The 24,883-nt window shown below is 37.1% G+C and overlaps 1 protein-coding gene across 19 annotated transcripts in view; it reads left to right on the top strand.

The window, feature by feature from the left end:
- ARPP21 (cAMP regulated phosphoprotein 21) overlaps nucleotides 1-24,883 on the top strand; it is a 204,378-nt gene that overhangs the window by 83,510 nt on the left and 95,985 nt on the right. For 17 of the 19 annotated variants that reach the window (XM_074841812.1, XM_074841774.1, XM_074841794.1 and 14 more), the window contains exons 2-9: nucleotides 12,064-12,232; nucleotides 13,955-14,160; nucleotides 14,972-15,013; nucleotides 15,911-16,000; nucleotides 20,103-20,247; nucleotides 21,473-21,551; nucleotides 22,867-22,926; nucleotides 23,820-23,960. In XM_074841812.1, coding sequence (XP_074697913.1) covers nucleotides 13,993-14,160; nucleotides 14,972-15,013; nucleotides 15,911-16,000; nucleotides 20,103-20,247; nucleotides 21,473-21,551; nucleotides 22,867-22,926; nucleotides 23,820-23,960 — 725 coding nt within the window. In that variant the 5' untranslated portion in view covers nucleotides 12,064-12,232; nucleotides 13,955-13,992. Of the gene's footprint in view, nucleotides 1-6,537; nucleotides 6,560-12,063; nucleotides 12,233-13,954; nucleotides 14,161-14,971; nucleotides 15,014-15,910; nucleotides 16,001-20,102; nucleotides 20,248-21,472; nucleotides 21,552-22,866; nucleotides 22,927-23,819; nucleotides 23,961-24,883 lie in introns of those variants that run through there. The other 2 variants (XM_074841831.1, XM_074841839.1) reach the window with 2 other exon arrangements.

Raw genomic sequence — 24,883 nt, 5'->3', positions numbered from 1 at the left:
CTCTTCAGGAGAACCAAGATTCAGAAGAGGGATAGAAAGAAGAGAGAAATGTTACAGTTCTTTGGGGGTTTATTTATTTAGTTGTTCTCTGATACAAGTATCCCTTAAACTTAACGCCTAGGCATGAGGTGGGTTCACATCTCCATGCATGCAGGAGTTCCTGAGGATCAGGCCTTTTCTGGCACAATTCTCAGCTTGAAACAAACCTGGTTTTGCTGGTGGTGTTTAGTTGAGCCCTTAATATATTGGACTGCATGGTGCAGTTACATGAGGTGCTGGTGGGCCTGTTCCTGGTCCTTCCTAAATTATGGAAATTTCCTAAAGGTAAGTTACTTAGATATTTAGAGGACAACCTATACTGTGCCCACAAGTTTTCTGATTCATGACAGCTATGGACCTACTTAAAAGTAAATTACGGTACTGAACTTAACTGCTAGATACTTTATGTTTTGAGGTATTGCAACAGTTTTATTAACTTTCTTTTCTGTTGCACTTTTAGGGGAAGAAAATGAAACTGGTCAGGTTACACTGTGTATGTATATTGTGCATGCATATAAAAGCCAGTGCTCATCTGTAAGAGCTGTGAAAAATCACCTATGCAACATAAAAGCCTAGGCAATAGTTAATCTTGTTCAACAAAAAGAAATCCAGCTGACATTTCAAGGAGAAAGAAGATAGAGAACGTTGCTCAGAGATACAGCTATTTTAATTGATGTATTTTGGAAAATAAGTAAACTTTCTAAGGCAGCTGAAACTAATTTCAAATATATTTTTGTTATATTTTTTCAAGTCCTCCCTTAAGTTTGTTTTAAGATATTACCATAACTTTTATGCTGTCAGGTGATTACCCATTTAGTCACAAAGAGAATTTTCTTATGGTAAGAAAGGTTTTGATATTTTAGACTGGTTTTTTTTGTTTTTTTTTTTTTTTTTTTTTCATTTCTATAATGGGGTGAAAGATTTCAATCAGTCATATATATTTGTTTGGAAGTCATGGATTGTTGAAGTGATCCAATGATTCTCCAGCAGAGTTGCTAGTGTGCGATTATTTACACTTGCTCCTGCTGGTGTCTGCTAAAACTTGGAATATCTGTAAGCTTGCGTATAGTTAGCACCTATATATAACAAGTCCCTGAGTGTTTTAGCTACATTTTGAAATGGAGTGTATTTACTAGGGATTTTGTGGGTGGTTTTTTGTTTGTTTTTGTGGTTGTTGGGTTTTTTAAATTAATACTTATAAACCAAATTTCATAATTGTTTTGTGTGATTTCTAGATATTGTAGCACTTATCGTCTGTGAAATAGTTCCTTTAGCTTTATTCTTCTGTATGAAACTGCGATTCTCCCCTCTTTCCCCTCTTCTCAGTGTTTCAAATTGTGCAGTAGATACAGATTTTTAATCAATATTTGATCAGAAGATATACTTTGCTATAGAGAGTGTCATAAATTAAGCAAAACATTCAGTAAGCTAGTCTTCTTTTATTGTATTTTTCAGAAAGTTCTCAGGCAGATAATTTAAAATCTCATAAGAAAAGACAAGGGCATAAATTCTTGCCATTGCACTTTGACATGTTAAAATAGAACATGCAAAGGGTAAGGCCTTTTTTATTAGGAAGGGTGATTTGCAAGAAGGATTGCAGTTCTTCAGAACTGGACATAGACTGACAGGAGTGGTTATTGACTTGCCCTTTTTCGTAGTTGTGTCATGTTTCATCAGCCTTTGAAAATCTTGAAGGTATCAAAATAAATCCTGAGGTTCAAATACCATAGCATTACATATTAAGAAGTATTGACCAAACAGACTTTGCATTTTATGAAAAATAATGGTTTCAGTTCCTGGAAGGGGAAGATCATCCTAGACTCAAAATATGATTAAATAGGTGAAAAATACTTCATTCACAGGTGGACTTTTTAAAATGTTTAGAGGGGAAAAAAAGTCACCAGATTATGTGGTTGAATACCACTAAGATATTCATAACCAGCCAGTATGAAACTTTAGTTAAAGAATTTAGGACAACTGAAGTTCCAAAGTACTCATTAAGTTCTGAAATCTTAGAGGTACCTTCCTGAATTTTTATGAAAGCCATTTGTTTTTCCAAAGACTATTAAATGAAGGTCCAATTTACCATCTTATTTAAGGTCTAGGCTGGGACCCAAGCCTGGAAGTACATCTTTACCTTAAAGAATCTGTAGCATAAGCTGTCTCTGATATATATCGACTTGTCATTGTCAGTAAAGTCCCAGCACCTCCCTTTTTCTTCAAATTTCATAAAATATATTCTCCTCTACCGTTTCAGTTTTGTGCTTTATAATCATATTTTTGTTTACTCTCTGATACTGAGCACACCAATAAAAAAATGTGATGATATGGCCATTCTGCCATGGAAATTGAATATATTACAGCTACAGAACTTCAATCCCGCACTTCTCTCCTGTAATTTAAATCTCAGTATTTTTAGATGATTGATGTAGTTAGTGTTCCTAGTGCCAAATAAGACAGATTGTTTCACAGCAGGTAAACACAATTTTGGATATTACAGAAGTTTTCTTAAAATCATATTTGAACTTGTGGAGACTTCAATCTGTATAATAAGATTTAAAGTATTCAAAAAAAACCTGCACTGTTTTTCTGATTGTTTTTTGAATTTCCTTTTTGATTCAATATATATATTTTTCTAGTTTAAATTTAATAGGACATATTCCTTGGAGACATTGGCTTGAATATTTGATTTCTGCTGTGTATTCATTGCTCTCTTCTACTAGTTCATGTGCCATGAAGCTTTCTGGCTAGGCATATGTGGAGTGGCCAATTACATTTTTAACAAAACTGCTTAGCTCTCTTTCATATGTATGTCATAATTTCTTCCCTGAAAAAAACAAACAGACATTGAAACTCTTTTTCTGCCTTTTCTTTTGTTCACAGTATCACATGGAACCTGGAATTACCCACTGGAAAAGGCAAACATAATGCAGAAACCACAGGGTTTCTGGAAAGATATTTTCAGAAGCCAAAGCTGCAAATCTATGAACTGGCACTGCCAGTTCTGCAAACCTGGGTTTCTGCCTTTTCTCTCTTGACTATTGTTACTGCTCTTGAAGAGGATTTCTTCCTCTTGATGGCCATTAGCATGACTGTATAAAACACCTGTTTGGTATTTTATAGTTAGATTTTTTTTGTTTGTTTCTTCAGGAATTGATTGCAATGTGTAGTATATAATACTGATGCTGCTAATGAGGAAATGTGAGATATATATATTAGTACATATCTTCAGATGTGCTTTAACAAGGGGGGAGATCTCTATTTTTAGAGATGGCAAGGGAATTGACAAAAGACATAAATGTTGATTTTTGTTATTTCTACAAGTGAGCATAAACTGAGGATGTTTGGCACTTAAGTGCTTGGAGCGTTACATAGAAATGTGTAATGGTTTCCTTGGCTTTTGTAACATGCATTTAATCATTAGGCATTTTAACTTCTAATTTATACTTATAATTGCCATTTTTCTTCATTTTCTTTTGAAACCATGGCAGTATAGAGCATTGAATACAATCCATAGCATGCTTAAGGCTTCTTTTTGTAATGTGTGGTATTTACTACCTAACTGCATTGCCTAAGGCCAGCCAAGATGGGACCAACAAAATGGGATTAAGGTATTTACATAAAATACAAATATCCATATATTAAAATGTAAAGATATATAAAATGTACATTTTTATATATAGATACTTATATCTATTATATGTGTTTATAATTTCTCTGTAGTATTAGGACAGTAAGATAATGTCTCTGCCTTAATTTTCTTTTTCTTCAAGACTTAAAACAATGAGAAAAGAGGGGGACATGGATCTGGCAAGAAAAAGTAACCAATCTTAGGAGATTCAAAGTTAAAAACAGGGGGCATCTCCAGATTTGATTGAAAATTGCCAAAATCTTGTCTATACCTCTTGCAAGATTTTAGACAGAAGAGTGGTATCTAGCAAAATAAGCTTACTTGATGAGATTTTGTCTGCGTAAACTGTTCTCACTGGACATTTCTCTCCTAAGTCTACTAGTATCCAAAAGAAGCCATTAACTAAGCATTTTTATTCCAAGATAAACACAATCAGGAAGAAATTTTAAGAGTGTTCCTGTGTCGATAAAAATAAAGTAATAAAATAATGTATTAAAAATCATAGACCAATCTTGTATTGGGAACTCTCAAAGGGTCTAACCTTTGCTGCCTTTGACAGAGGAGACTGGAATTATAATTATACAGATTGGTTAGAATATGAGCTTGAAAAAACTTATTCTGCATTAAAGCAAGCTTGATACCCAATTGCCTTTGAATACAGAGTGTATAATTGCACAGCTTCTGAGCAGCAAAGTTAAATGGGAGGGAGTATCTCAGTGTACGATGGGTTTTTTGTTGTTCTTTTTTTTTAAACCTTATATAGATTCATAGATTTTTTTTTTTTTTTTGGAGGGGAGAGGGTGGAGAAGAATAATTTTTCTTTAGTTGCAGGCTGGTTTTGTTTCAGAAAATGGTGTTAGGACAAACAGGAATAGCTGCTATGTTTAATTTCAGTAATCAGAGGAGACTTTTGGAGGGAAATAATGTAATTTTTTTTCCTTTGAGTTCTTATGTGAAAGCTTTTTGCTGTTTTGCAGTCAGTGTTTGTCTGCTAAGGCAATTCTAGTTGTTAAACGCAGGTCTGTTTCATCAGCATAATGCTGCTTTGCTGTTAGCAATTATTTTCTTTCAGGGTTTGCCAATTAAGCTAGTGCTGGTGAGAGTGCACCTAATTTGTCAAGAAATGGCAGGATGAAATATAGGGGCCATTACATAAATTGGGAAAGAAAAAAATCAGGAAAAGCATATGTGAGACTCAGTGATACTTGGTCTATTCCTGTGGCATTTTTTGTTCTGGTTATGCCTCCATCCACTGGTGATGTTGGAAGAAGTGTAAAGCAATTGGTAGTTATAGGCCATCTGTGTCCTGAGTATGATATATTTTAAAATTTTGCTTTGGGAGAAGCTGCTCAGAATGTTGTGTGCAAAGACTATGTTAGTAGTGTACAATTGTTTTCTTTGTTTTGTTTAGGGTGGTGGGTTTGTTGTTGTTTTGGGTGTTTTTTCCTCCTTGGACTCAACTGCTTTGTGTTTGGCACAATTGGTTATTAGTGAATGAGGCACGATGGCTTAGCTGGCCGCTTGTTTATTACCTGCAGTCTGCTTAGGCTGAAGTCTTCAAAGGCATGTATGCTCAAAATGCAGATGCGTGGTGCTTGAGTTTTCTAGTAAAGTCTTTAAGCTTGAGGAGGAACTCAGTAAAGAAATAGTTTAAATTGGTCTTACAGTTCCTGTGTGTAAAGCAAAATGGACTTAATCCATGGTTACCTGAGAGAATAGAAATGTCAAAGGGAAGGCACTGAAGGAAGAAAGAGTAGGGATAGCCTGACTTAGAGAAATAAAAAAAAATGTAAAAATGTTTCAAGAACTTTTACATTAAAATATATGCATATATTTTGTTCAAGTTAAAATCAATGTAAGCTATATATTCTTCTAGATTTTGTTTTGTATAACAGCATATCATGGCATACCACAAAAGGCTTTAATTATCTCACCTAGACTGTGCTGGATATCTGTAGACCCACCACTTCAGTCTGTGACAGCTCCCAGGCTCTGCAAGTAGCTCTGATTGCCCTCAGTGCTGCTGAGACCCCTCTGTGGTGAACCCAGGCTCATATATGCCATGTTGTTGATCAGTGTTTCATACTGAAATGATAGTATTCCTTCTGGGATACCCTTATGATATTCTCTCTCTTTAAACTGGTTTTAGTGTTTGTGAAAACAGAACTCCTCTAGTGCATTCACCACTGTGCGTCAGCTGATGGAGGGGAATGTCTGTCTCCACAGAGTACAGTCCTGGTGGAGGAAGAGCGTGAGAGAGATGTAAGGAAATGTTGAAGCAGACTGTCAATTGATAAAAATTAGACTAGACGTAGGTAGTAATGGAAATAGTGTATACCTCTTGAAATGGAGATTACAAGGAATTGGCTTCTTTAAACCTGAGAGCAAATAATGAGGTGATATACAGTTATTTCCCACAGGAAGAGTAAACTATTGAGAAATCAGGAAAACTATTTAAAATAAAGAGCAACTATTGGCACAAGAAGAAAAATGTACAAAGTATTTGATGTATACAATGGGGTAATGGAGAAGCTGTCCTGGCAAGGCAGTGGGGTTCTTGAACATCGTTACAATAAGATTACTAGAGCATCCTCCCTAGACCTCCTCTAATCTTAAAATAAAGCTATTGGTCTCTAAAGAGGACTTTGTGATACAATTATCTTTGATAGCTGAGAAATAGACCTGATTATTTGGGAAGATGAGTTTCAGTCCTCCTTTCCCTTTGAATTGTGTATTTGCCTGTGTTGGTTATTGTTTTCATTACAGGATTTGAGGAAAATAACTTTTGTGTATTGCAAGGAGACTTGTGTGCATTGAAAGGATGTCTGGGAACTGCTGTGTCTCTGTGTTTGGAATCACAGGAGCTGTGCTCTTTTCCACCACCTAACAGTGAGACCAGTTAGTTTAATGACTTTGATTTTAGGAAAGTTTGTCAGGTGTATGTCTGAGAATACGATACAATTTGGCGTATGTGTTTGAAATGCATGAGGCAGTGTTGAACGCTGGACTAAAGCAAGAATCTCATTCCAAGGGTGCTGATTTGTACATCTGATTAGCTTGTTAAAAGTTTGAGTGTTACTCAATTCCTAGTAAACCTGTGTGATTGACATTTATTAGCCAGATCACTCAAAGTCTCATATCTTTTCATGCTGATCCTGGAAGACTTCAAATGGTCATCGTGACAGATAAAAGAGCATTTTTTTGAGCATTTTCTGAAGTATTAAAACATAACAGGCTCTCCCTATAGTCCATCTATATTTATTTTCCTGAGTAAAGCTTCTAGCTTTGCAGAAATACAACAAGCTAGAGGGAACATCATCATCATTACTTGGCTGAAGATGATGACATTGACATGAGGTCTTCTGACAGGGGATTACAGTAGAAAATGTTGGTGGCATCTGTTAGGAACATAGGATTCCTTTGAAAAAAGAAATCAGGTGTAAACTACAAAAAATTGCTTTGTTTCTGTTCTTTTCGGTTAGACTGTTCTCATCCCTGCTGTAATTTGTAAGTACTGGATTTCACATGCAGGCTGGGAGGAAAGCCAGTGCTATTCCAAGGTAGTCTTCAGCTGGGATGCTGCTCCTCATATCATCTAGTTGCCTCTTTTAAAAGGCAACTGCTTGTTGCACAGGATCTGAAATCTGATCCAATATATTTCAATCCACACTGTTTACATCAAATTTGACCACTGTTGCCACTGATGGTTGTTTGCTGGCCTGCTTAAGGTGGGTCAGTGGCCTCTGCGCTGTTGCTTGTACACAGATGCTCATGTTTCTGTAACTCCTGGAAAAAAAAAATAATGCATCTGCTGACAGTCTTTGTTAAAGTGCCAGCAGTAAATGAACCTAAATAACCTTTTACCCGCAAAGGTCTGTGGCACGTAGGAGCAGAAAATGTAGGCAATCACTATATCTGTTTTTGTAGTGATGATGGAGAGGGGACAAAGTGAAGACAAGAGAAGGTGGGAAATAAAACAAGGCTTCAAACTTTTATTTTAAAAATATTTTTTGCCCTTGTTTTTTAAGGTTTAGTCTTCAGTCTTTTAACAGCTAGTGAACTTGTAGGAGTCCATGTATTTCACAGCCTTCACATTTATTTTATTTTTAAATTACTTTTTCATACTGAAGCATTTTGGTGTGAGCTGGCATGGCTTATTACCCTGCTATGCTAATATGCAGCAGCAAACTTGGCTTCCAAATGCATGCATTTATTCTGTGGGAAATGTGGGAAAACAGTGAGAAGGAGCACACAGTATCGCCTGTCTAATGATGTAGGTCCTGAAGATTAGGACTGACAACTGAGTAGTAGTGTGTTCAAAGTAAAACTCTAGAAGATATTTTACTTGCCTTTTTTGGATTTGGTGGTGGGGTTGTTCTGTTTTGCGTTTGGATTTTTTGAACAATAGGTTTTATATCCTGAAGATTTTCTTTGAAGCCACCACAGAGTTGAAGCTTTTGTTTTCAGTGAGATTTTCATAGATTTGCTTGATGGTAGGAACTGGAATATTTAAGTAAATGTCAAATAACAGAAAGTTTGTTTTAAGCCACGAGAGTTCAGCAAAGTCGATGGCTGTGTGTGCTGATAATCTTAAGATAATGCCATAGTCCATTTCCAGTGGTTTCCAGGAATCTGATGAGTGAGTAATAATGAGTCAAAACTATCTTTATACGTATGGATGAGGTATATATCGCATAGTGGAAATCATGATTGACATCTCTGCTTCCAGCTCATGCGCTTGTGCCTGTGAGCCATTCATGTGAGTGGAGAATCGCTGTGGGATAATGTTCCTGGTACGTAGGTACTGCTAACATCAGCCAGTTTTCAGTTACAGGAGCTGTTCGGACTCAAATGGTTTTACCTTGACGCTTAACAGCTTTAGTTGGAGAAAAAACCTTGGGTTTCACTCTGGCATGGTTCAATCCTGCCTGCTGCTGCTGCTGCCTGCTCTTGGTTAAGAGTATGCTGTTTGGCCTTAAAGCCTGCCCATCTTCTCTTCTGAGAGAGGACATGTTGTTACTTACTGGGAGCATAATGATCTCAGAATTCCTGCTTCAGTATGTGATACCTTTTGGGACCATCAAAACATTTCCCGCTCCATAATACAGAAAGCGCTTACTCTCCTGTGGTAGACTCTTAAGGTTTTGTCAGATGTCTCTGTATAATTTCAGTTGATGGTCAGCTATCAGATGTTCATTGAGGAGGTCTTTCTAATGTCTTTGCTCATTTTTTGATAGCTCTTCTGGGTATAGTTTTTAAACTCTTGCATTAAATTAAGTGTATTCCTTCCCACAGACTTTTCTTGGAATCTGCATGGTTTGTGTTCTGCAGATATATGTGACCATACATGCCTTCTTCCATCCCTTTCTCTCTGACCTTTGGCAGTAGCGGCTCAAGCTTGGTAGTACTCTCAGCTCCTAAAGTGAAAATCCTGTTAATAAAACAATTTAAGGAAAAAACGCCAGTATTTCCATCCCGTGTATGCTGATCAAAACAGATTATATTCCCATTAAAGTGGTTCTGCAAATGGATTAGTGGGCCCCTGTATTTTCTGTTGCATTGCAGTGTCCAATACTCAAGTTTTACTCAAGCTTTAAGGAATTAGAGGCTGAAATTTTGCCACAAGCTCCTGTAGACCGCTTCTAAGATCCCAACACCCCCATGCAATTTTGCTTCCTTGCAAATAAAGAAGGGGGGTTTTGCCTAGTAAAAAGCTTTGTGGTTTCTACCTGAGGATCAAAGCCACAAGTGCATTTGTTCAGCTTTTTACATCACTTCGCTACTGGAGGTTTTGACAGTCAAATCATGTCTGTCATTTCTGTTGATGTGCAAGAAAGAGAATAATCCAGTATGTTTTTCCATAACAGCACTGTCACTGCAGGACTGACAATAGTAAAAAGTGCATTCATCACTGAATAACCAGATATCCTGGAAACACACAAGAAACAGAGATGTATTTTCAATCAAAATGTCTTGCTCTTAATGGCTATTTTCTGACTGATTCCTTTTTGCTATTTATACTCTTCATGAAGTATTTTGTAGAAACCTGAGTCCCTTCAAAAAACCACCCAAACAACCAGAAGTATATTTTACGTATTGTGGTGTGTAAATGATTAGTCATCACTTGTAAATTGCCTAATGGAGGAGGAGGAGGAAATTTATATTGAGGGAAGCTGAAGAGCTGGATTGTGACTGCTATATGTCTCAGTTCTTCCTGCCCTTTTTTTTTCCCAGAAGATAATTATGAGGGATTTTTTTTTAAAAAATCATCCTGAGAAACATTGTCATTGCAGGTTTGAAAAATGATAGCTGCACACTGTAAGCTTATTTTCCACTTGCTTATGTTTTCTTGGGGAAATTTATGGGGTTTTTTTGTTTTAATGTAAGATTCTATGGTTGTCTCATACATTGCCAACGAAAAATGACGTTGGCATCAGATCTTAGGTGTAATAACATGGGGAACTCAGTTTAGGAAGAAATATGTCTTTGGTACAGCATGATAAGATTACGTTGAGTATCTGTGGCACAAGACCAGAAATGCTGTTTATTGGAGTCTTGGCAGATCTGTTCACTTGTTGTATATAATACCCTTTGTTTGGTTGTTTTGTTGTATGGTTTTTGTTTTGCTCTGTTTGTCTTATGAATAGTTAATTCACAACACATGGTAACACTGAAGAATCCTGATAATAATTTTTTCTGTGTCCTGATTTTGATACAGATATCTAGTGCTCAGTTAATTTGGGAAGGTTTTGACTGCAGCACTCTATCCCCTGGCTGGCTGTTTTTGAGGTGAAACTGTAATGCAGCACTGTATTTTCTTAGGTGTTTTGGTTTGTGGTTGGTTTTGGTTGATTTTTTTTTTTTTCTTCTCTCTCTCTTTTGGAAGTGTGAGGGAAAGGGTTAATGGAAGATGGTTGTGAGGAAAGGTTTTTCAGTCAGTGGTTTATTGACTCTTTTCTCTCTGAGTATTGGCTTCATGAAATACATTTGCATGTGCTTGAGTGCTTAGGCATAATTTTCCATATTGTTCCTCCACTTCCATCATGATCCTATAACTATGTTTGTCAATGAGACAAAATTTCTGAAAGTCTCCTGCAAGAAATACCAAAAAGTGAGTGGGAAAACTTACTTTTTATTAGTTTGTATAGACGTACTTGTATTAGTACAAATTATTTAGTGGTTTGAGGAAAAGAAATATTTTTGTGTATATAAATTTGCAGAATGGCAGTGGTAGTTTATAGAAACTACCTGCTGGTCTCCTCTGTGTGCCTGAGTTCCCAGAGAGAGGAGGACTTGATTTTTGTGAAAGGCTAAATTCCATTTCTGGCACATGAAATTCAGCTCTTTTAATGTGATGAGTTCCAATGTGCTACCACATACTGTACAGCAATTGCAACCATGCACAATTTAAAATGTGCCTCAGAAACAAGGAGTCTAATATTAGAGCGAGATGATTTTCAGTTTTGTTTCCCTGCCCCCACCCCCAAGTAGAATGATACATATTTCCTCCTATTTGCTGTTTTTGTGTATTTGCGCTAATCACTTCAACTGTGATTCATATGCAAGCTTTGAGAAGAGGTGCCTGTTGTATCAAGACAGCACACGGCCATGGCTTGTAAATCAATCCATCTCATCCCAAAATGCTCTTTTTCTGTCAGATCAGCTATTCAGCAGTCAAACGCAATCCTGATGAATGGCATAAATTGCATTGCTGAGGCAACTCTTTCTTTGGGTTTATTTTCTGAACTGTAACCTGGAGATCTCCTTTTTCTTCCTCACGCAATGCCTCAAAAGAAAGTTTTTCTGGTGGCTGTTGTTTGGGGAATAGGATTTCTTCCTTCTCCTTCTCCCATTCTTGATCATTTCAACTTTTATTCAGCTTATTAAATGAACATCTCGATTCACTACCCTGGCAAAGCAGGTCACTTTCTAAAAGCATCCACCTAGCTTCTTTTCAGTACTGTTTGACTATTGAGATTTTAATTGGAGCAGAAGCTGTAGTTATAAAGCAGGCAAGTCCTTTTTCCTCATACCCTCATTGATTTCTGTTGAAGCAAACAGATGAGCTTATATATAAATATGTATATATGTTTTTTTTAATGAAAAGTGCTGGAATTCACTAAAAAAGGTTAAAATTGAAGTGAGTAATCTTCAGTGCATAATGCAATTGTTAATTTTAGCTCCTTGCGTAGGAGCTGTTATGACTTGAACAGCCGGCTCTAGCCTTCATTAGAGAAGAAGCAGGCAGTTTTGAGACAGGTGGAGCTGGATCAAGCTGTGAAAGTGATTTGCCTGAAGCTGGTCATTAGTGTTAGAAATCTGGTCCTATCTATTGCATCCTTACCTTGTACCATGATCATTACCGTTATTATTTACTTTTCATCTTTTTCCAGGTTGACTATGATCCGTCAAACTCTCTGAAGGACCAGCATGGAGATTGGCACTCTGAACTGTTAATGGGGACATGGGACTCACGTTGTCATTGATCATTTGTGTGGACTTAACCAGCGAAGAGCAACAGAAGACACTAGAAAGACAGTGGGAATTATAGCAGCTTTTCAGGTAAATGGCTTCTTTGGTGCAGCTGGTAAACTGTGAGTGTAATTGTTTTTTGCAAACACTGTGTAAGCATTTAGATGAGCTGCGGGGTAATATGCCCATGAAGGACTGGTGCATGCGTGTGCATTTCTTAAGGAAAATGCTTAACAAATTAAGGGTCATTTAACAGACCAGTTTCAGGTCTTGCCATTCATTGTGTTTTGAATTTTTAGCAAAGCGGTTCAAGTTTCAGTTGTAACTGCAGAATAGCCAATACCATGGGACTTCCTGGAGAGGGCAGAGGGTGGAAGGAGAACAACTGGAAGCTTGACTTGGCTTACTGTGAGCTAATTTGTGAGCTTCATATTCCAGTCGGTTTATTTATGAACCGTGTAGCTTCGTTTCTTGTGAAATCCACAGTCCTCCTCAAATGGGAAAATTATGTAGGAAAGGTTTTGTTATTTGCTTACAGTGTCAAAACAAAAGCAAATATTAGAAGTAGTAAGTTTTTAAAACTCTATGTCATATTTTTTCTTTTTAAACCTAGCTTAAAAGTAATGAAGGTAAGTGATATCAGATCTGTTGAATGTTAATTACAACTTGTAAAAAGAAATATGGCAAAGTGTGGTTTTGTGTAATAGCCACTGTTTCATTGTTGAGAAGTGGCAAGGTATTGCAAAAGACCCTTTCTGAAATAACTCCCTTTCTCAACTGCAGTTGTTTTTCCTGAAGAGACTTCTTAAGCCAAATGGATAGGGAAAAAAAAAGTTAAATTATTCATGAGTCTCATTTGACAATTGATCCGTGGGGGAGGCTTCAAGAGGGAGCTGGGAGGAGAGAGAAAGAAAGAGAAAATAATAATAGGCTTTAACTTTGAAAAGCCTTTAAAGCTTCTGTACAACAACCCATTGTGAGCTGAGAGTAAATGCAGTTCAGTTAAGATACCTTCATTAGAAATACCTTCCAAGGGCTTCCTGTAGGATTTTCATAGTGCTGGAGAGTGACATGGGGTTTGGGAAGAGGCTTAGGATTTTAATAATGGAGCTGTCAGTTTGATGCCTGAAAACATTGACCCTGAGAGGTTTATTGCCAAATTTAGATTTCATATTTATATTGAATGATTACCTTTTCAAATATATATTTATTTTTTTTTTTTGAAACTGGTAGTGAGCACTGTGGGCTTCTGATATGTACAAAACCATAGCTGAGTGCTAAAAACAGTGTTGTTGCTCCTGCTTGTTTTTTATTTCTGTTTGTGTTGTTTGTTTGGCTATTCTTTTTTATTAAAAAAAACCAAACCAAACCAAAAAAACGCACAACAGCCTAGGGGAGGGGAGCACTGAGATGACAGACCTGGAAGTCTGAATGGGTCCTTCCTGCCTAGTGCCACTGAGCTCTGTGGTGGAGAGTCCCTTGTGGTCCCTGTCTGCACCTTGGCAGTCGTGGGGCTGGGCTGGGAGCAACAGGGCTGGGGAGTCACAGCACCTTCAATCTGCTCCCCACCAAGACTGTTTAGATCGGATCTCTGCTTGTTTAACCTGCCACAATTCTGCTCTAATTCAACATTGTCAACGCAGTACATCTCTTCAGCTGGGACATACGTAGCTTTCCTCTCCTGAGCTGCATATTTTGGTTTGTTTATCAAAGAAAATGAAATTACTTGGGAATTAAAAATAAATAAATAAAGGAATTCACCCCCAGTGTTTTTTTTGTGTGTGTTTGTGTTGTGATATCTTGACCTTTCAGATCACCAAATCTTGTTATTTTAATTTCTGTCTGGAAGAATGTCTGAGCAAGGTAAATTGAACCAGGAGACAGCAGAGGAGGCTGCGAAAGAGCAGGAGACCGCCATCTCTGAAGTGAACCCGGACAACTGTATCCTTAAGAAATCTGAAAGCTCGGAAGTAGAGGAGAAGGAGGAGAAGCTGAGCGATGCCAAGACAGAGCTGCAGGTAAGACCAGAATAGCGAATGAATGCGTTAAATATCAGTGTGTTACCATGGCTTTTCCATTTCTATGATCTTTCATTGCCTACACTTCCCCTATTATTTCTCTTGCAATTTTGAGACTCTTTCTTTTAAAATTTCTTTTCGGTCCTTTTATCCCCTTATAAAACAAATGCTGTTGTTTATTATACCTCTCAAGCTCTTTAGGCTGCTGTTCATGTTACTAATTTTTCTGAGAAGTTAATTTCTAGACATCTGTGTTTAAAGCTTGGTGAAATATTTGACTGTTTTCCCTCTTTGGGGATTTAGAAAACTACCCTGATGTCATTAATTTACAGGTAATACTAATGAATCATTACTTAATGTGTGGTTTGGTTTGTAGGTGTTACTGCCAACAAAAAGTTGTTATGCAAAGCCTAAGAAGGTAATTTGATAAGAAAACTTTATCGGATGAGGGGGTTTTAATCCTTTTTGCTCAATCGAATATAAAAATAAAGGGGGGGACCGCAAATTAAGAGGAATTTGGAGAGGGGGAGCATTTACTTAAGTATGCTTTTTCTTCTATTTTTATTATGCAAAATTACAGGACACTGTGCAGTGTGTTTTTGTCATTTATACCTGTTCTTAGAATGAACAGAGTGAGCAGACACGATTCTTGGTTTTCCCAGCTTTCCAACCTGGGTTTGGGGAAGTTGTTTTTGCAGTCAGCAACTGATTAAAATATCATTTAGGAGTGATTTAGTCTATTTATTGGTAATGCTTATCACGCACATTTTCCAATGAAGTGATAACTGCTTCTCTTTTTTGCTATACCCAGAAACGAGGTGCAAATCAGAACCAGCAGAAAAAGAGATCCAAGGTAAGGGTCCATCTCAGTTTGGAATTGCATGCCATGGTAGGATAAAGAATTTCAATCAAATGTCTGTCTGCAATTGAAATTATGGCCTTTCATCACTTGTGTGGTGGTTGGTATTTTTTGTTTGTGATTTTTTTATTTTTTCTCCTCCTTACCCCATAATCTTGTTGCACAAAGGCAGAGAACTTCCTCTAGATAAAATGTGTCAGGCTCCCCTTTATTTATCCATCATACTTTTATGCTGCTGGGCTCGCTGTGCACTTATGTTGGACAGCATGTGTGCTTCTGTGCGCCACTGAGGAAGGAAAAAGCTCATTCCTTTTGCTTTAGTAATTAATGTTTTTGTTTGAATTTCATTTTAATGGAGTAATCTTGACATAAAGAAGCAGAGACTGACTAGCTCCCTAAGAGGGGAGAAGAAAAGGAGCTTCTAGGAACAAAAAAAACCCAAACCCTAAAACCCTTCTTTTAATCTTCCAGCTGCAGATGCACGAAACTTGCACAATTTATTGCCTGTGTTCGTTGGATATAATACTACTGGAAGAATTGGGGGGGAAAACCCCAAACAAACTAAAAAACCCCAAAACCAAATGACAGAAGGAACTGTTGAGTTTATGTTGAATAACCTTTAGTATTGGACTGTCTGTTCTTTGCTGTTACAATTTTTGGTGGAAGTCCGTGAACTGTAGCAGAAGTGATTAAAAGCAAAAAGAAACCTGCCACCTACTCTGTGTGGCAAATGGCTCACTGCTTAGAATGCTTTTCTATCTGCACTGAAGGCAGATACAGTTTTGCTCCTGGGTGGGTAGTAGTTATTTGGGGACAGCTGATGTGTGCAGCTTATGTGACTTGGGGTCAGTAGTAGTGTTCTCTGTTTTGTTTTCTCTCTCTCTTATTCAGTCAGGAGCTAAAGGAAAACTCGTCCGGAGTCTTGCTGTGTGTGAAGAGTCATCCCCTCGCCCGGGAGCGGAAAATCTTCATGATAATCAGGTACACTTGCAATCATTGCTGTTAGCTGCATGGTTGACCTCCATGTTCAGTTGCATGATTATGTTATTTAATTGGGCATTTAACGATGTTTGTCTTGGGGGAAAAATTACATCTGAAAATGCACACATTTTTATGAAGTTATCTGGTTTAGCGTGAACTTTATTTTGAAATATTAGTTTTATACTATATCACAGGGTGTTGTTTGCTTTTTTTTCCAGACCCCCTGAAAATTTCAGCAAATGGAAAAGAATTCAAAAGAATTCAGATTTTAAAATTTAAAAAAATAGTAACAATCAAAAAGAATATTAATATGTTATTTTCTCTAAGGCTATCTCTTTCGAGGCTGCACCAGATACAGTTATGAATATGCTCTGGTTTCTGGTTCCTCTGAGACTCCAGTTCATATCAGTGTCCCCCTTCACATAAAATTCACAGGTCCTTCGCTCTCTAAAATACCTTGGTAGAGCCAAGGATGCCTCCTACTGAGTGGCATTCATTTTCCAAACTTGGTGTAGATTTTCCAGTATCAAAAAGCGTGTATTTGAATTTATCTGTACTGGTAGTGTTGTATTCCCGGCAGCTGGTAGAGTTCTGTCCCCTGCACCTCTCACCTCGGACAATAACACTGGTGGCAGTCTTTGTAGACTAACTTCAAAAAAATACCCCAAAAAACAAAAGTAAAAACCTGAAATATTCTTCTTTGCTTGCCTGGTAAGAGCAAGGCTTAAAAAAACCCCAAAACCAAAACATCATGAACACTGCCTATAATTTATGAGATGTTTATGTGCAAATGAGATCAGCCATTGAGAGAGCTTGAGCAAGTGACTTCTTGTGAGCTTAGCACAAAAACAAAAAAACACATTTAAGTGTACTTTCTCACTGTTTCCTCTATTGACTTGAAATGAAACAAATCCAGCTCTCCTCTTAGCTCATAAGTATGGAGAGGTTTTTCTATTTTTTTAATGTTTTTTTGAAAGACCAAAAACCAGGTTGTTTAGCAGGGGACATCTACATGTTCTTCTGCTCTACAATGATGCTTATGCATTAGATGGGCAGGTTATTTTATCAGTTGTTCTGTTGTAGGTATATGCTTTCAGCTTAACTTGCGTTATTCAAGATGCGTGGCTTTTGTTCTGCTTTCGTTTGTATTTTTTATTGTTTAATGGAGAATGATAAGGAGAATAATATAAAGAGATTGTATTAAGCATCGCATGGTAGTTTATAATGTACTGCACAGGACCTGTATTAAATGTCAGAGAGACTTACAGGTTTTGAGGCAAAATCCCTGTCTGGATTGCACCCCGATGCCAGGCAGAGGAGGGGTTCCTGTTGCACACAGCCTCTGGTCTTACCTGACTCTGACCAGCTGCGGCAAAGATTTCTTTGACCATATCGAAACACTTATGGGAGATAAAATGCCTCCCTGGACCCCAACATCCATTTCCTAAAGATACAATTGGCTTGCTGTAATTAATTAGATAGGAATTGCACTTTCGCTCTCGTTGACCTTTTACTAATGAATGTGGCTCAGCTTTGCCGTGGAAAGCTGGGCAGGCTCCTCCTTGGACTGGCTGAAGGATGCGGGAAGTTTTGTGCCAACCGAATTGCTTTGCTTTCACTTTAGAGGAGAAAAAGCTTATTTTCGGTTTGGAATTTTTTTTTAAAAAAATTATTATTTTATCTTAATGGTTTACAAAGCACAGGGAATTAATTACCAGAGAATGTATGGTACATTGCCAGAACTACTGAGTATGGATTGTACTGCAGACTTGATGTTTGTATTTATATTTGAATACTTGCCTTCATTTTCCTGTATAGGGAAAAAACTTGTTTACCTGTATTACTTGATCTTGAACGCTTACCTGATGGTTCACTATGTCCTTACTTAAAAGGAATGTTGCCTTTAATGTTATACTATTGACCAAGAAGTGTATTATTGCAATTTAAACATTTATTTTGTTGTTCACTATACTTACCTTGTATCAATGTATTTATTAACATTGTATTTTATTATTGAGAAAAATCAATAAAAATCTAAGAAAATATACAGTAGCTTGCTTTCACGACTCTACAGCCCTTTTGTGTGTTTCTTCTAGTACACAATATATTATGTTCCATGTAAGACAGTATCTACTGTATGTTCATATGTGTGCTTATGTGTAGAGTCTGTCGTTTTTCTTTCCATAAGTGCATTTTAACAACCACTGTGAAGGTTAGGATTAATATCCTGGGAACAGCATGGCCAGTTACATTTTTCTCCTGTTTTGAAAACCTAGCAGCACAGTCACTCTGCTCCGGGCAGTGCAGGGAATCAATTATCCTTTGGGGTCTTTTGGCAGTGGTTGATCCAGAGTTTGTTGTTTGAATGAGAAATCGAACTACCATTTGAAGTGAAAGAAAGCAAGCATAACGTTAGTCCTCTGAGTGTAGCTGAGCAGGTTAGCAAACATTTTTCTGTGTATCCTTACCTCAAATGACAAGGAGTTCCCACTCTTTCCATCTGTACATTTAGTTTTTGGCTAATGCTGTCAGCCGAAACTAACAGAAGTAGGGATTAAGGACGCTAGGTCAGGTTAAATTTTGGCTCTAGGGCTTTGTTTCTCTTTTACAGTGCTTTTCATCTCTAGTCTTTTGTGCCACATTCGAACTTCACAAAAAGTCAATAATGATTAAGCGGAGAAATTACCAATTTCTGTCTTGCTGTGGCATGTTTATGCTGATATCTTGTTCTGTTAGGATCTTGTCTTACATGTGTTGTGGTGGCTGATTTGTAGTTCTTTAAAAAAATTCGGAAACCTAAAATTTTTAATAATTATAGAAAGCATCTTTTGAATTCCTAATGATCTGGTTGCTTAAAAAACCCCACCGCTTACTTCAAAATTTTCTATTGATCTTTTGGTATGCTAGTATTCTTTGAAAATTTGTGAAGGAAGGGAATTTACTAGCATTCCAGAAACTCTGATTTTCTCCAGTATCGATGAATTTGGTTTTCATTAACATGATGCCAAAAATTATCAGGCATACAGGACTCTCTTCTATTAAAGAAAACTGCATTACCAGGGAGTTTTGTGACAGTTTAATTCAAATGTGCATTTTTACACCACTTAAGCATATACTATTATTTTGGCCGTTTTTTTCTCCAAAAGAATAGGAACACAGGAGTATGCTTCCTTCAGTTTTGTTCAACCAGATTCGTATTTATTGAAATATATAAATTATACCATGGTAACTTCAAAAGAAAACAATTAAAACAAAGCCAGTATAAAGTAACGTTGTAAGTCGGGAATAACAGGTTCTTTAAAGAAAATCTAAAAACGCAAACCAGCTTGAATTCTCAGTTTTAATTAACTTTTAAAAGCTGAAGCGTGCTTTCAAAGGGACTCATAGTCTCAGAGATACTGAATTTTTGAGGATAAAAGTTGTGATGCCTTGAAGAAGTTCACTTACCACAACCTGTTTGAAAATCGCAGTGCACGTTTCACCTCTTTTGCTAAAGGCGTGTATGCGTATGTTTTTAAATATAAAGTACCTGATAAGTTAGTAAGATCTCTTGTATACAACTGAGTTGATAATTTCCTGGCACTCTTCTACTATAAGAGCCTGAAAGCTCAGTCTAGCTGATACTGCGATTACATGTGCAAAACAGTTCATATGAACCTGTGAGTGTTTAGTGAGAGGGGAAAAAAGTTCTATTTTTAGACATCTATCCATTGATCATCATTTAACATGTGTAGTATTAATTAAATTATAGAATTACTTAAGAAAGCCCATATAAAATGTATTTCAAGGTTCTAATAATACTTAAGTGAGAATTTCTAAAGTGTAAAATAACATAATGCCTTTAATATAAGTAGACTAAAAGTTTAGAGTGTTCAAATATTAGGGAAGGAATACACTTACCACTAGAATTTGGCCTCTAAGATGTCATTATTCTCCTGGAAAAAAAAAAAAAATTTCAAATAGGAAAGAAATGTATCTGGCTTCAGCTTTTCTAGCTACACATAGTTAATTGCAAATCTCTGCAGGTTGGAAGCCATGGGACGGTTATTGAATCTGGCCCTAAATTTATCTATGTTTTTTTTTTTTTTTTTTTCCCCAACAGGAATCAATCCAACTACAGCTTTCAAGTTTTCCTAGCTTGCAAGAAGAAGATAAATCTAGTAAAGATGACTCCGAGAAAGAAAAAGAGAAGGATAAAAATAAAGATAAAAACAGTGAAAAAAACAAGATCAGAATGTTATCAAAAGGTGAACTTAAAAATATTTAAATTGCTATAATTACTGTTATTAAAAGAATTGTATGATTTTATAAGCATGCATCTCTGTATTTGTGTATAAATACACAGTAAAATTGTTTTCATACATTGGGAAAATTCAGAACCTGAAATGTGTATGTATGAGAGTGTGGTTTTCATACAAACATTGGGTCAAGAAACCTTCCAAACTGAGGTTTGGTATTAGAGACTATTGATTTTCTTTAATATAAAATCATTCTTCTAAATACTTAGCCGTGTTGGTATAAGGACATATATATGATTATATAACATAAGACTCTAACACACTTTTTTTCCCTGTTAATGATAATATATTGGCATGTCACTTGTGCAGTGTAGGCAGTAGAGAGTAATCCTCTTCATTATTACTCCTCTCTCATGGAGAATTTCTCTTAAATGCTGTAAGGAAATCCATCCATGACCTTTAACCTGCATTGCAATCTACTATTATGACCTACTAAGGCTTCTTCAGAAAAGACCTTGTATCTAAATTTGTTGGGTTTTTTTTTAAATCTTTTTATTAATCCATGGTATAAAGTTGCAGTATAATCTCTCAAAAATAATCATTGCCTACCTGGTTGTGGATCCACAGCTGGTGTGAATTGTCAGTTGGCTTCAATGGAGCTCTCACAGTTCACGCCAGCTTGAGGATCTGTGTGTACTTTTGAGTCAGGCGATACAGCAATGCTGAAAAATTAATTCTGACTACTGTCACGCATCCCTATTACCTGCCCACTCTCGGGCGTCACTGGATTTCAGTCTGTTAATGCAAATAGAATTCCCACTGGCACGATGCTTCATTTGCTGTGTATGCCGCGTTTATTAAGCGATGCAAAGAGACAGTGATGAATAAAACTTCTTATTTTCATTTTTTAAAATGTTATTTAGTAGTTTAAAGGAAGAACTTGGCAGGGTCTTGAGTGGTACTGAAGGTTTCTCGTGATCTTCAAATATCCAGCAGTTTCTGTCGGTGTTAATTTTGGTGCTGTGTTCTCAGTAGAATGGTTCAGAGGAAAGAGAATGTCCACCTGATGCTTCCAAAAATAGATCTTTCTTGGCTGAACTCCAAATGAGCATTTTATTTCAAAGCATATGCTTTCAGATTGTTGCTGGAAATGGATTTTGATGTATGGCATAGCTTAATTGTAACTGTTGAAATGAAATAAATGAGTGGGGGGGTGTTTGTTTTTATTTTTCAGATTGCAGTCAAGAGTATACAGACTCAACAGGCATAGATTTGCATGAGTTTCTCATTAACACATTAAAGAATAACCCCAGGTAGGTATTTTCTGCATTAGAGTTAGCACTCCTGAAATTATAGCTGTCGGTCTTTGAGTTCCCGTAACTGTACGCTGTGTTTTATTAGTTCTGGATATGGTTATGAGGGAAAATGTAAAGGAGGTAGGCTGTTAACTGAACAAAAAGCTACAAAAAATCATCACCACCTACTCCTCCGTCCAGTCACCCATTGCTTAATTTCACTTTCGGCGACATCTGGTCTTCGTTCTTACCTTCTTGAATATAGCTCTACATGATGTTAGCAGTAATATATTATAACCATTGCAGTTGGAGAATTGTATATGAATATAAAGTAGCTTTCTTTTAACAATGCTGTACACAATTAAAACCCTGTGCACAGTGCCAAATTCGGCTCTCAGTATTTCCATGGTTTTCATTTGGAGCAAGAAGCTCATCTCATTGTTAAATTTACCTCTAAATGTCTAAGGAAGGATCTGTAACATTTTTATATGTTGTGATTTTCACATTCATTTTGACTGAATCTGTTAAACAGTTACCACATAATTCTGCAATTATAGGAAAACTAGGAATAATTGGGTACCTAACAGCTTGCATAACCTTTTGTATAGATGATGGAAGGTCAAATTGTTTTATCTGCACAAAATAAGAAACTTCAAAAGAAGGAGTGATGCACTCTGTCAAGCTTAGAAAAAAATATATGTGTGGAAATATGCTGGGGAAATTTTTGAATGTTTTTGGTAAGTGAGGGGGGAAAGAGGAACATCTGAAACCTTCCAGTTGAAAACAGAGCATTTGACTGAGAAATGCTGTGGCATTGCCTCCTGGAAGCCGTAGTTCAAAGGCGTTGTTCTCCATTGTGCTCTCTAACTAGATTGGATGTGCCCAGTCTTCTTGCCTGCAGATCAATGCCTCGTGGAAGTTATGTCTCAGACAAAATGTGGAAAATTTCTGTGGATAGCAGCTCTTCTCATGAAAGAGCTATGTTAGCTGGAAATCTCATTTTCCATCAAAAAAAAGGTGAAAAAGGACCAAATCTATCCATAGCAGAGTCCTTCTATGCAGTGCATTGATCACAGCCTGGTGTGGCTGGAAGCACTCTCAGACCATAGCTGAGCTCAAGGAAGAGCTAAATCTGTCTTGTATGTGAGTGAAGGTGCAGCAAAGCAGGCTGCAGTCTTCTCCAGATGTGCCAGAGCAAAGCACGTTTCATTTTTAATCAAGATGTCTGACAATGCTTGCAAAATTGCCTTACAAACATAGATACATTAATTTTTTTCATCTAAAACATCCATTGGTAGTTCATGCTACAAATCCTTGCATTTCTTTTTGACAGGGACAGAATGATACTCTTGAAAATGGAACAGGAAATTATTGATTTTATTAGTGACAACAAGTAAGTCGAGTTCCACACTTGGTTATGGATTCACGTGTGCATGTAGCAATGAGAGCTGTGCGAGGGATGTACTCATGGACCACGCTGCTCCTGAGCACTGTTCCTGGCATGCTGCAAGATCAGGCTTTTATTTCCTGACACATGGTGGTACTCCTTAAAATACAGTAGATGTAAAATAAAATCTTTTGCTTTTCACTGCATCATAATTGTGCTGGTTCTGCTCTTTTAGGTCCAAAAATCTAATTAAAGCTTTCAGTGCAGAGGATGATCAAATATGCTACCTCATGGGTTTCCCTGTGTGCTATGTTATTCTAATGCATTGGAAAATAAAACTGAACTTGCATGGAGGGATTTTTGCTACCATGTGGTCTTTATAATAAAATGTTTATGCAGCTTTAAAAAATAGAGAGTCAGAATAGCAGCAGAGGAAGAAATTATGCTGACAGGAAATAAGCATTTTGTCAATAAGAGAGAAAAAAGGAGTATTTGCCAAACTAGATCTTTCCAGCATCACCCTGCATCTGACCTTTGGGAGAAAGACAGAAAGCTGTTGCTAGTGTCTCAGCAAATCTGTGGGATTGTTTGTGCAGGGAGTGTGAGTGTGTGTGAGGGGTTGGGGGATGAGTTCTTCCCAATATAAAATAGTAGATACCATGAAACGTGAGCTTTCTTTGTCCCAGTGTAGCACACGGAAATTGTTTATTACAAACTCTAAAAATAATTCTTTTCTTTTCTTTGCCTTCTTGTAGCAAACACTTATATGTAAATGCACAAAGGAGAAGTTTTCAGTTAGGTTTCTGTCCACTGAATTACTGAATGTATTGCTATTTTCATTTAATTATAGCTCAGAGGGGAATGTAATTATCAGTGTGATTTGTTTTCTTTTTTTCCAGTAATCACTATAAAAAGTTCCCTCAGATGTCGTCGTATCAGAGGATGTTAGTGCACAGAGTGGCAGCTTACTTTGGAATGGATCACAATGTGGATCAGACTGGAAAATCTGTAATTATCAACAAGACCAGCAATACAAGAATGTAAGTAGCAACACTGTTGTGTTTTCCCTTGTTCCCTTTCATAAGAGCTGGTTTGTACCATGACTGTGTGGTGTGGTGGTGGTTTGTTTTTTTTTTTTGGTAGCAAGAATGGGTGCTGTTTATAGCTTTTTAGTGTGGGAGGGGAGGACAGGGCTCGCATTGTAAGGTAATTTAAGGATATAAAGATGCATAAGGAGAAATCAACTCAATTTGTCTCTTCTTGCAAGAAACTTAACACAGTACCTTGGAATGTTACTTTCCCTGACTCCTTAGTGCCACTACTTTGCTATAGAAATAAGCTCGTTGCTTTACTTGTCACCTGATACCATACAGTTATATTCCTAAAGAACACAAATATATTTGGAAGATTGCCTCTTCCCTTCCTCTGGCTCTCCCTGTTTGAAGAGTCATTTTCTGCCCCACCTGGTCACTTAGGATTTGGTTCCCCTCCACCATCTGCCACCATTCATTCCCTTTTCCTCCTCTTCTTCCCTCCTGGTTCCTCTTTATTTTCTCTTCAAATCTCATTGTTTGACCACAGAATTTTTATGGGATGTAAATTCCTTCTGATGGTTCAAATGCATTGCAAAATTCCTGGCAGGTTAAACTTATGCTGGCATGCTTTATGCTCTCCTCCGTGAACCTGTATAAAGCTAGCAAAAGCTTGATATGAAGTTCTCTGGTTAATTTAGCAAAGATACAGTCGTGTGTCCTTGTCTAAATCAGCATTACTCGTTCTGCTGAGTGCCACGTGTGTATAAACCACCATGGAATTGTAGCCTTCCTCTCCCTCTTTAACTATAAACTACATAATGAAGAGGAAGTAATTACAACTGGGTAATGAAGTTTTGGTATCTGGTATTGGAACAGGAAAGCCCCATCTGAAAATTGTGTACTTCCTGTATTCAATTAGTAGGAGAAAT

This window comes from Strix aluco, chromosome 1 (assembly GCF_031877795.1).
Source record: "Strix aluco isolate bStrAlu1 chromosome 1, bStrAlu1.hap1, whole genome shotgun sequence".
Taxonomy (NCBI): Eukaryota; Metazoa; Chordata; class Aves; order Strigiformes; family Strigidae; genus Strix; species Strix aluco.
This window is presented reverse-complemented; position numbering and strand designations above follow the sequence as displayed.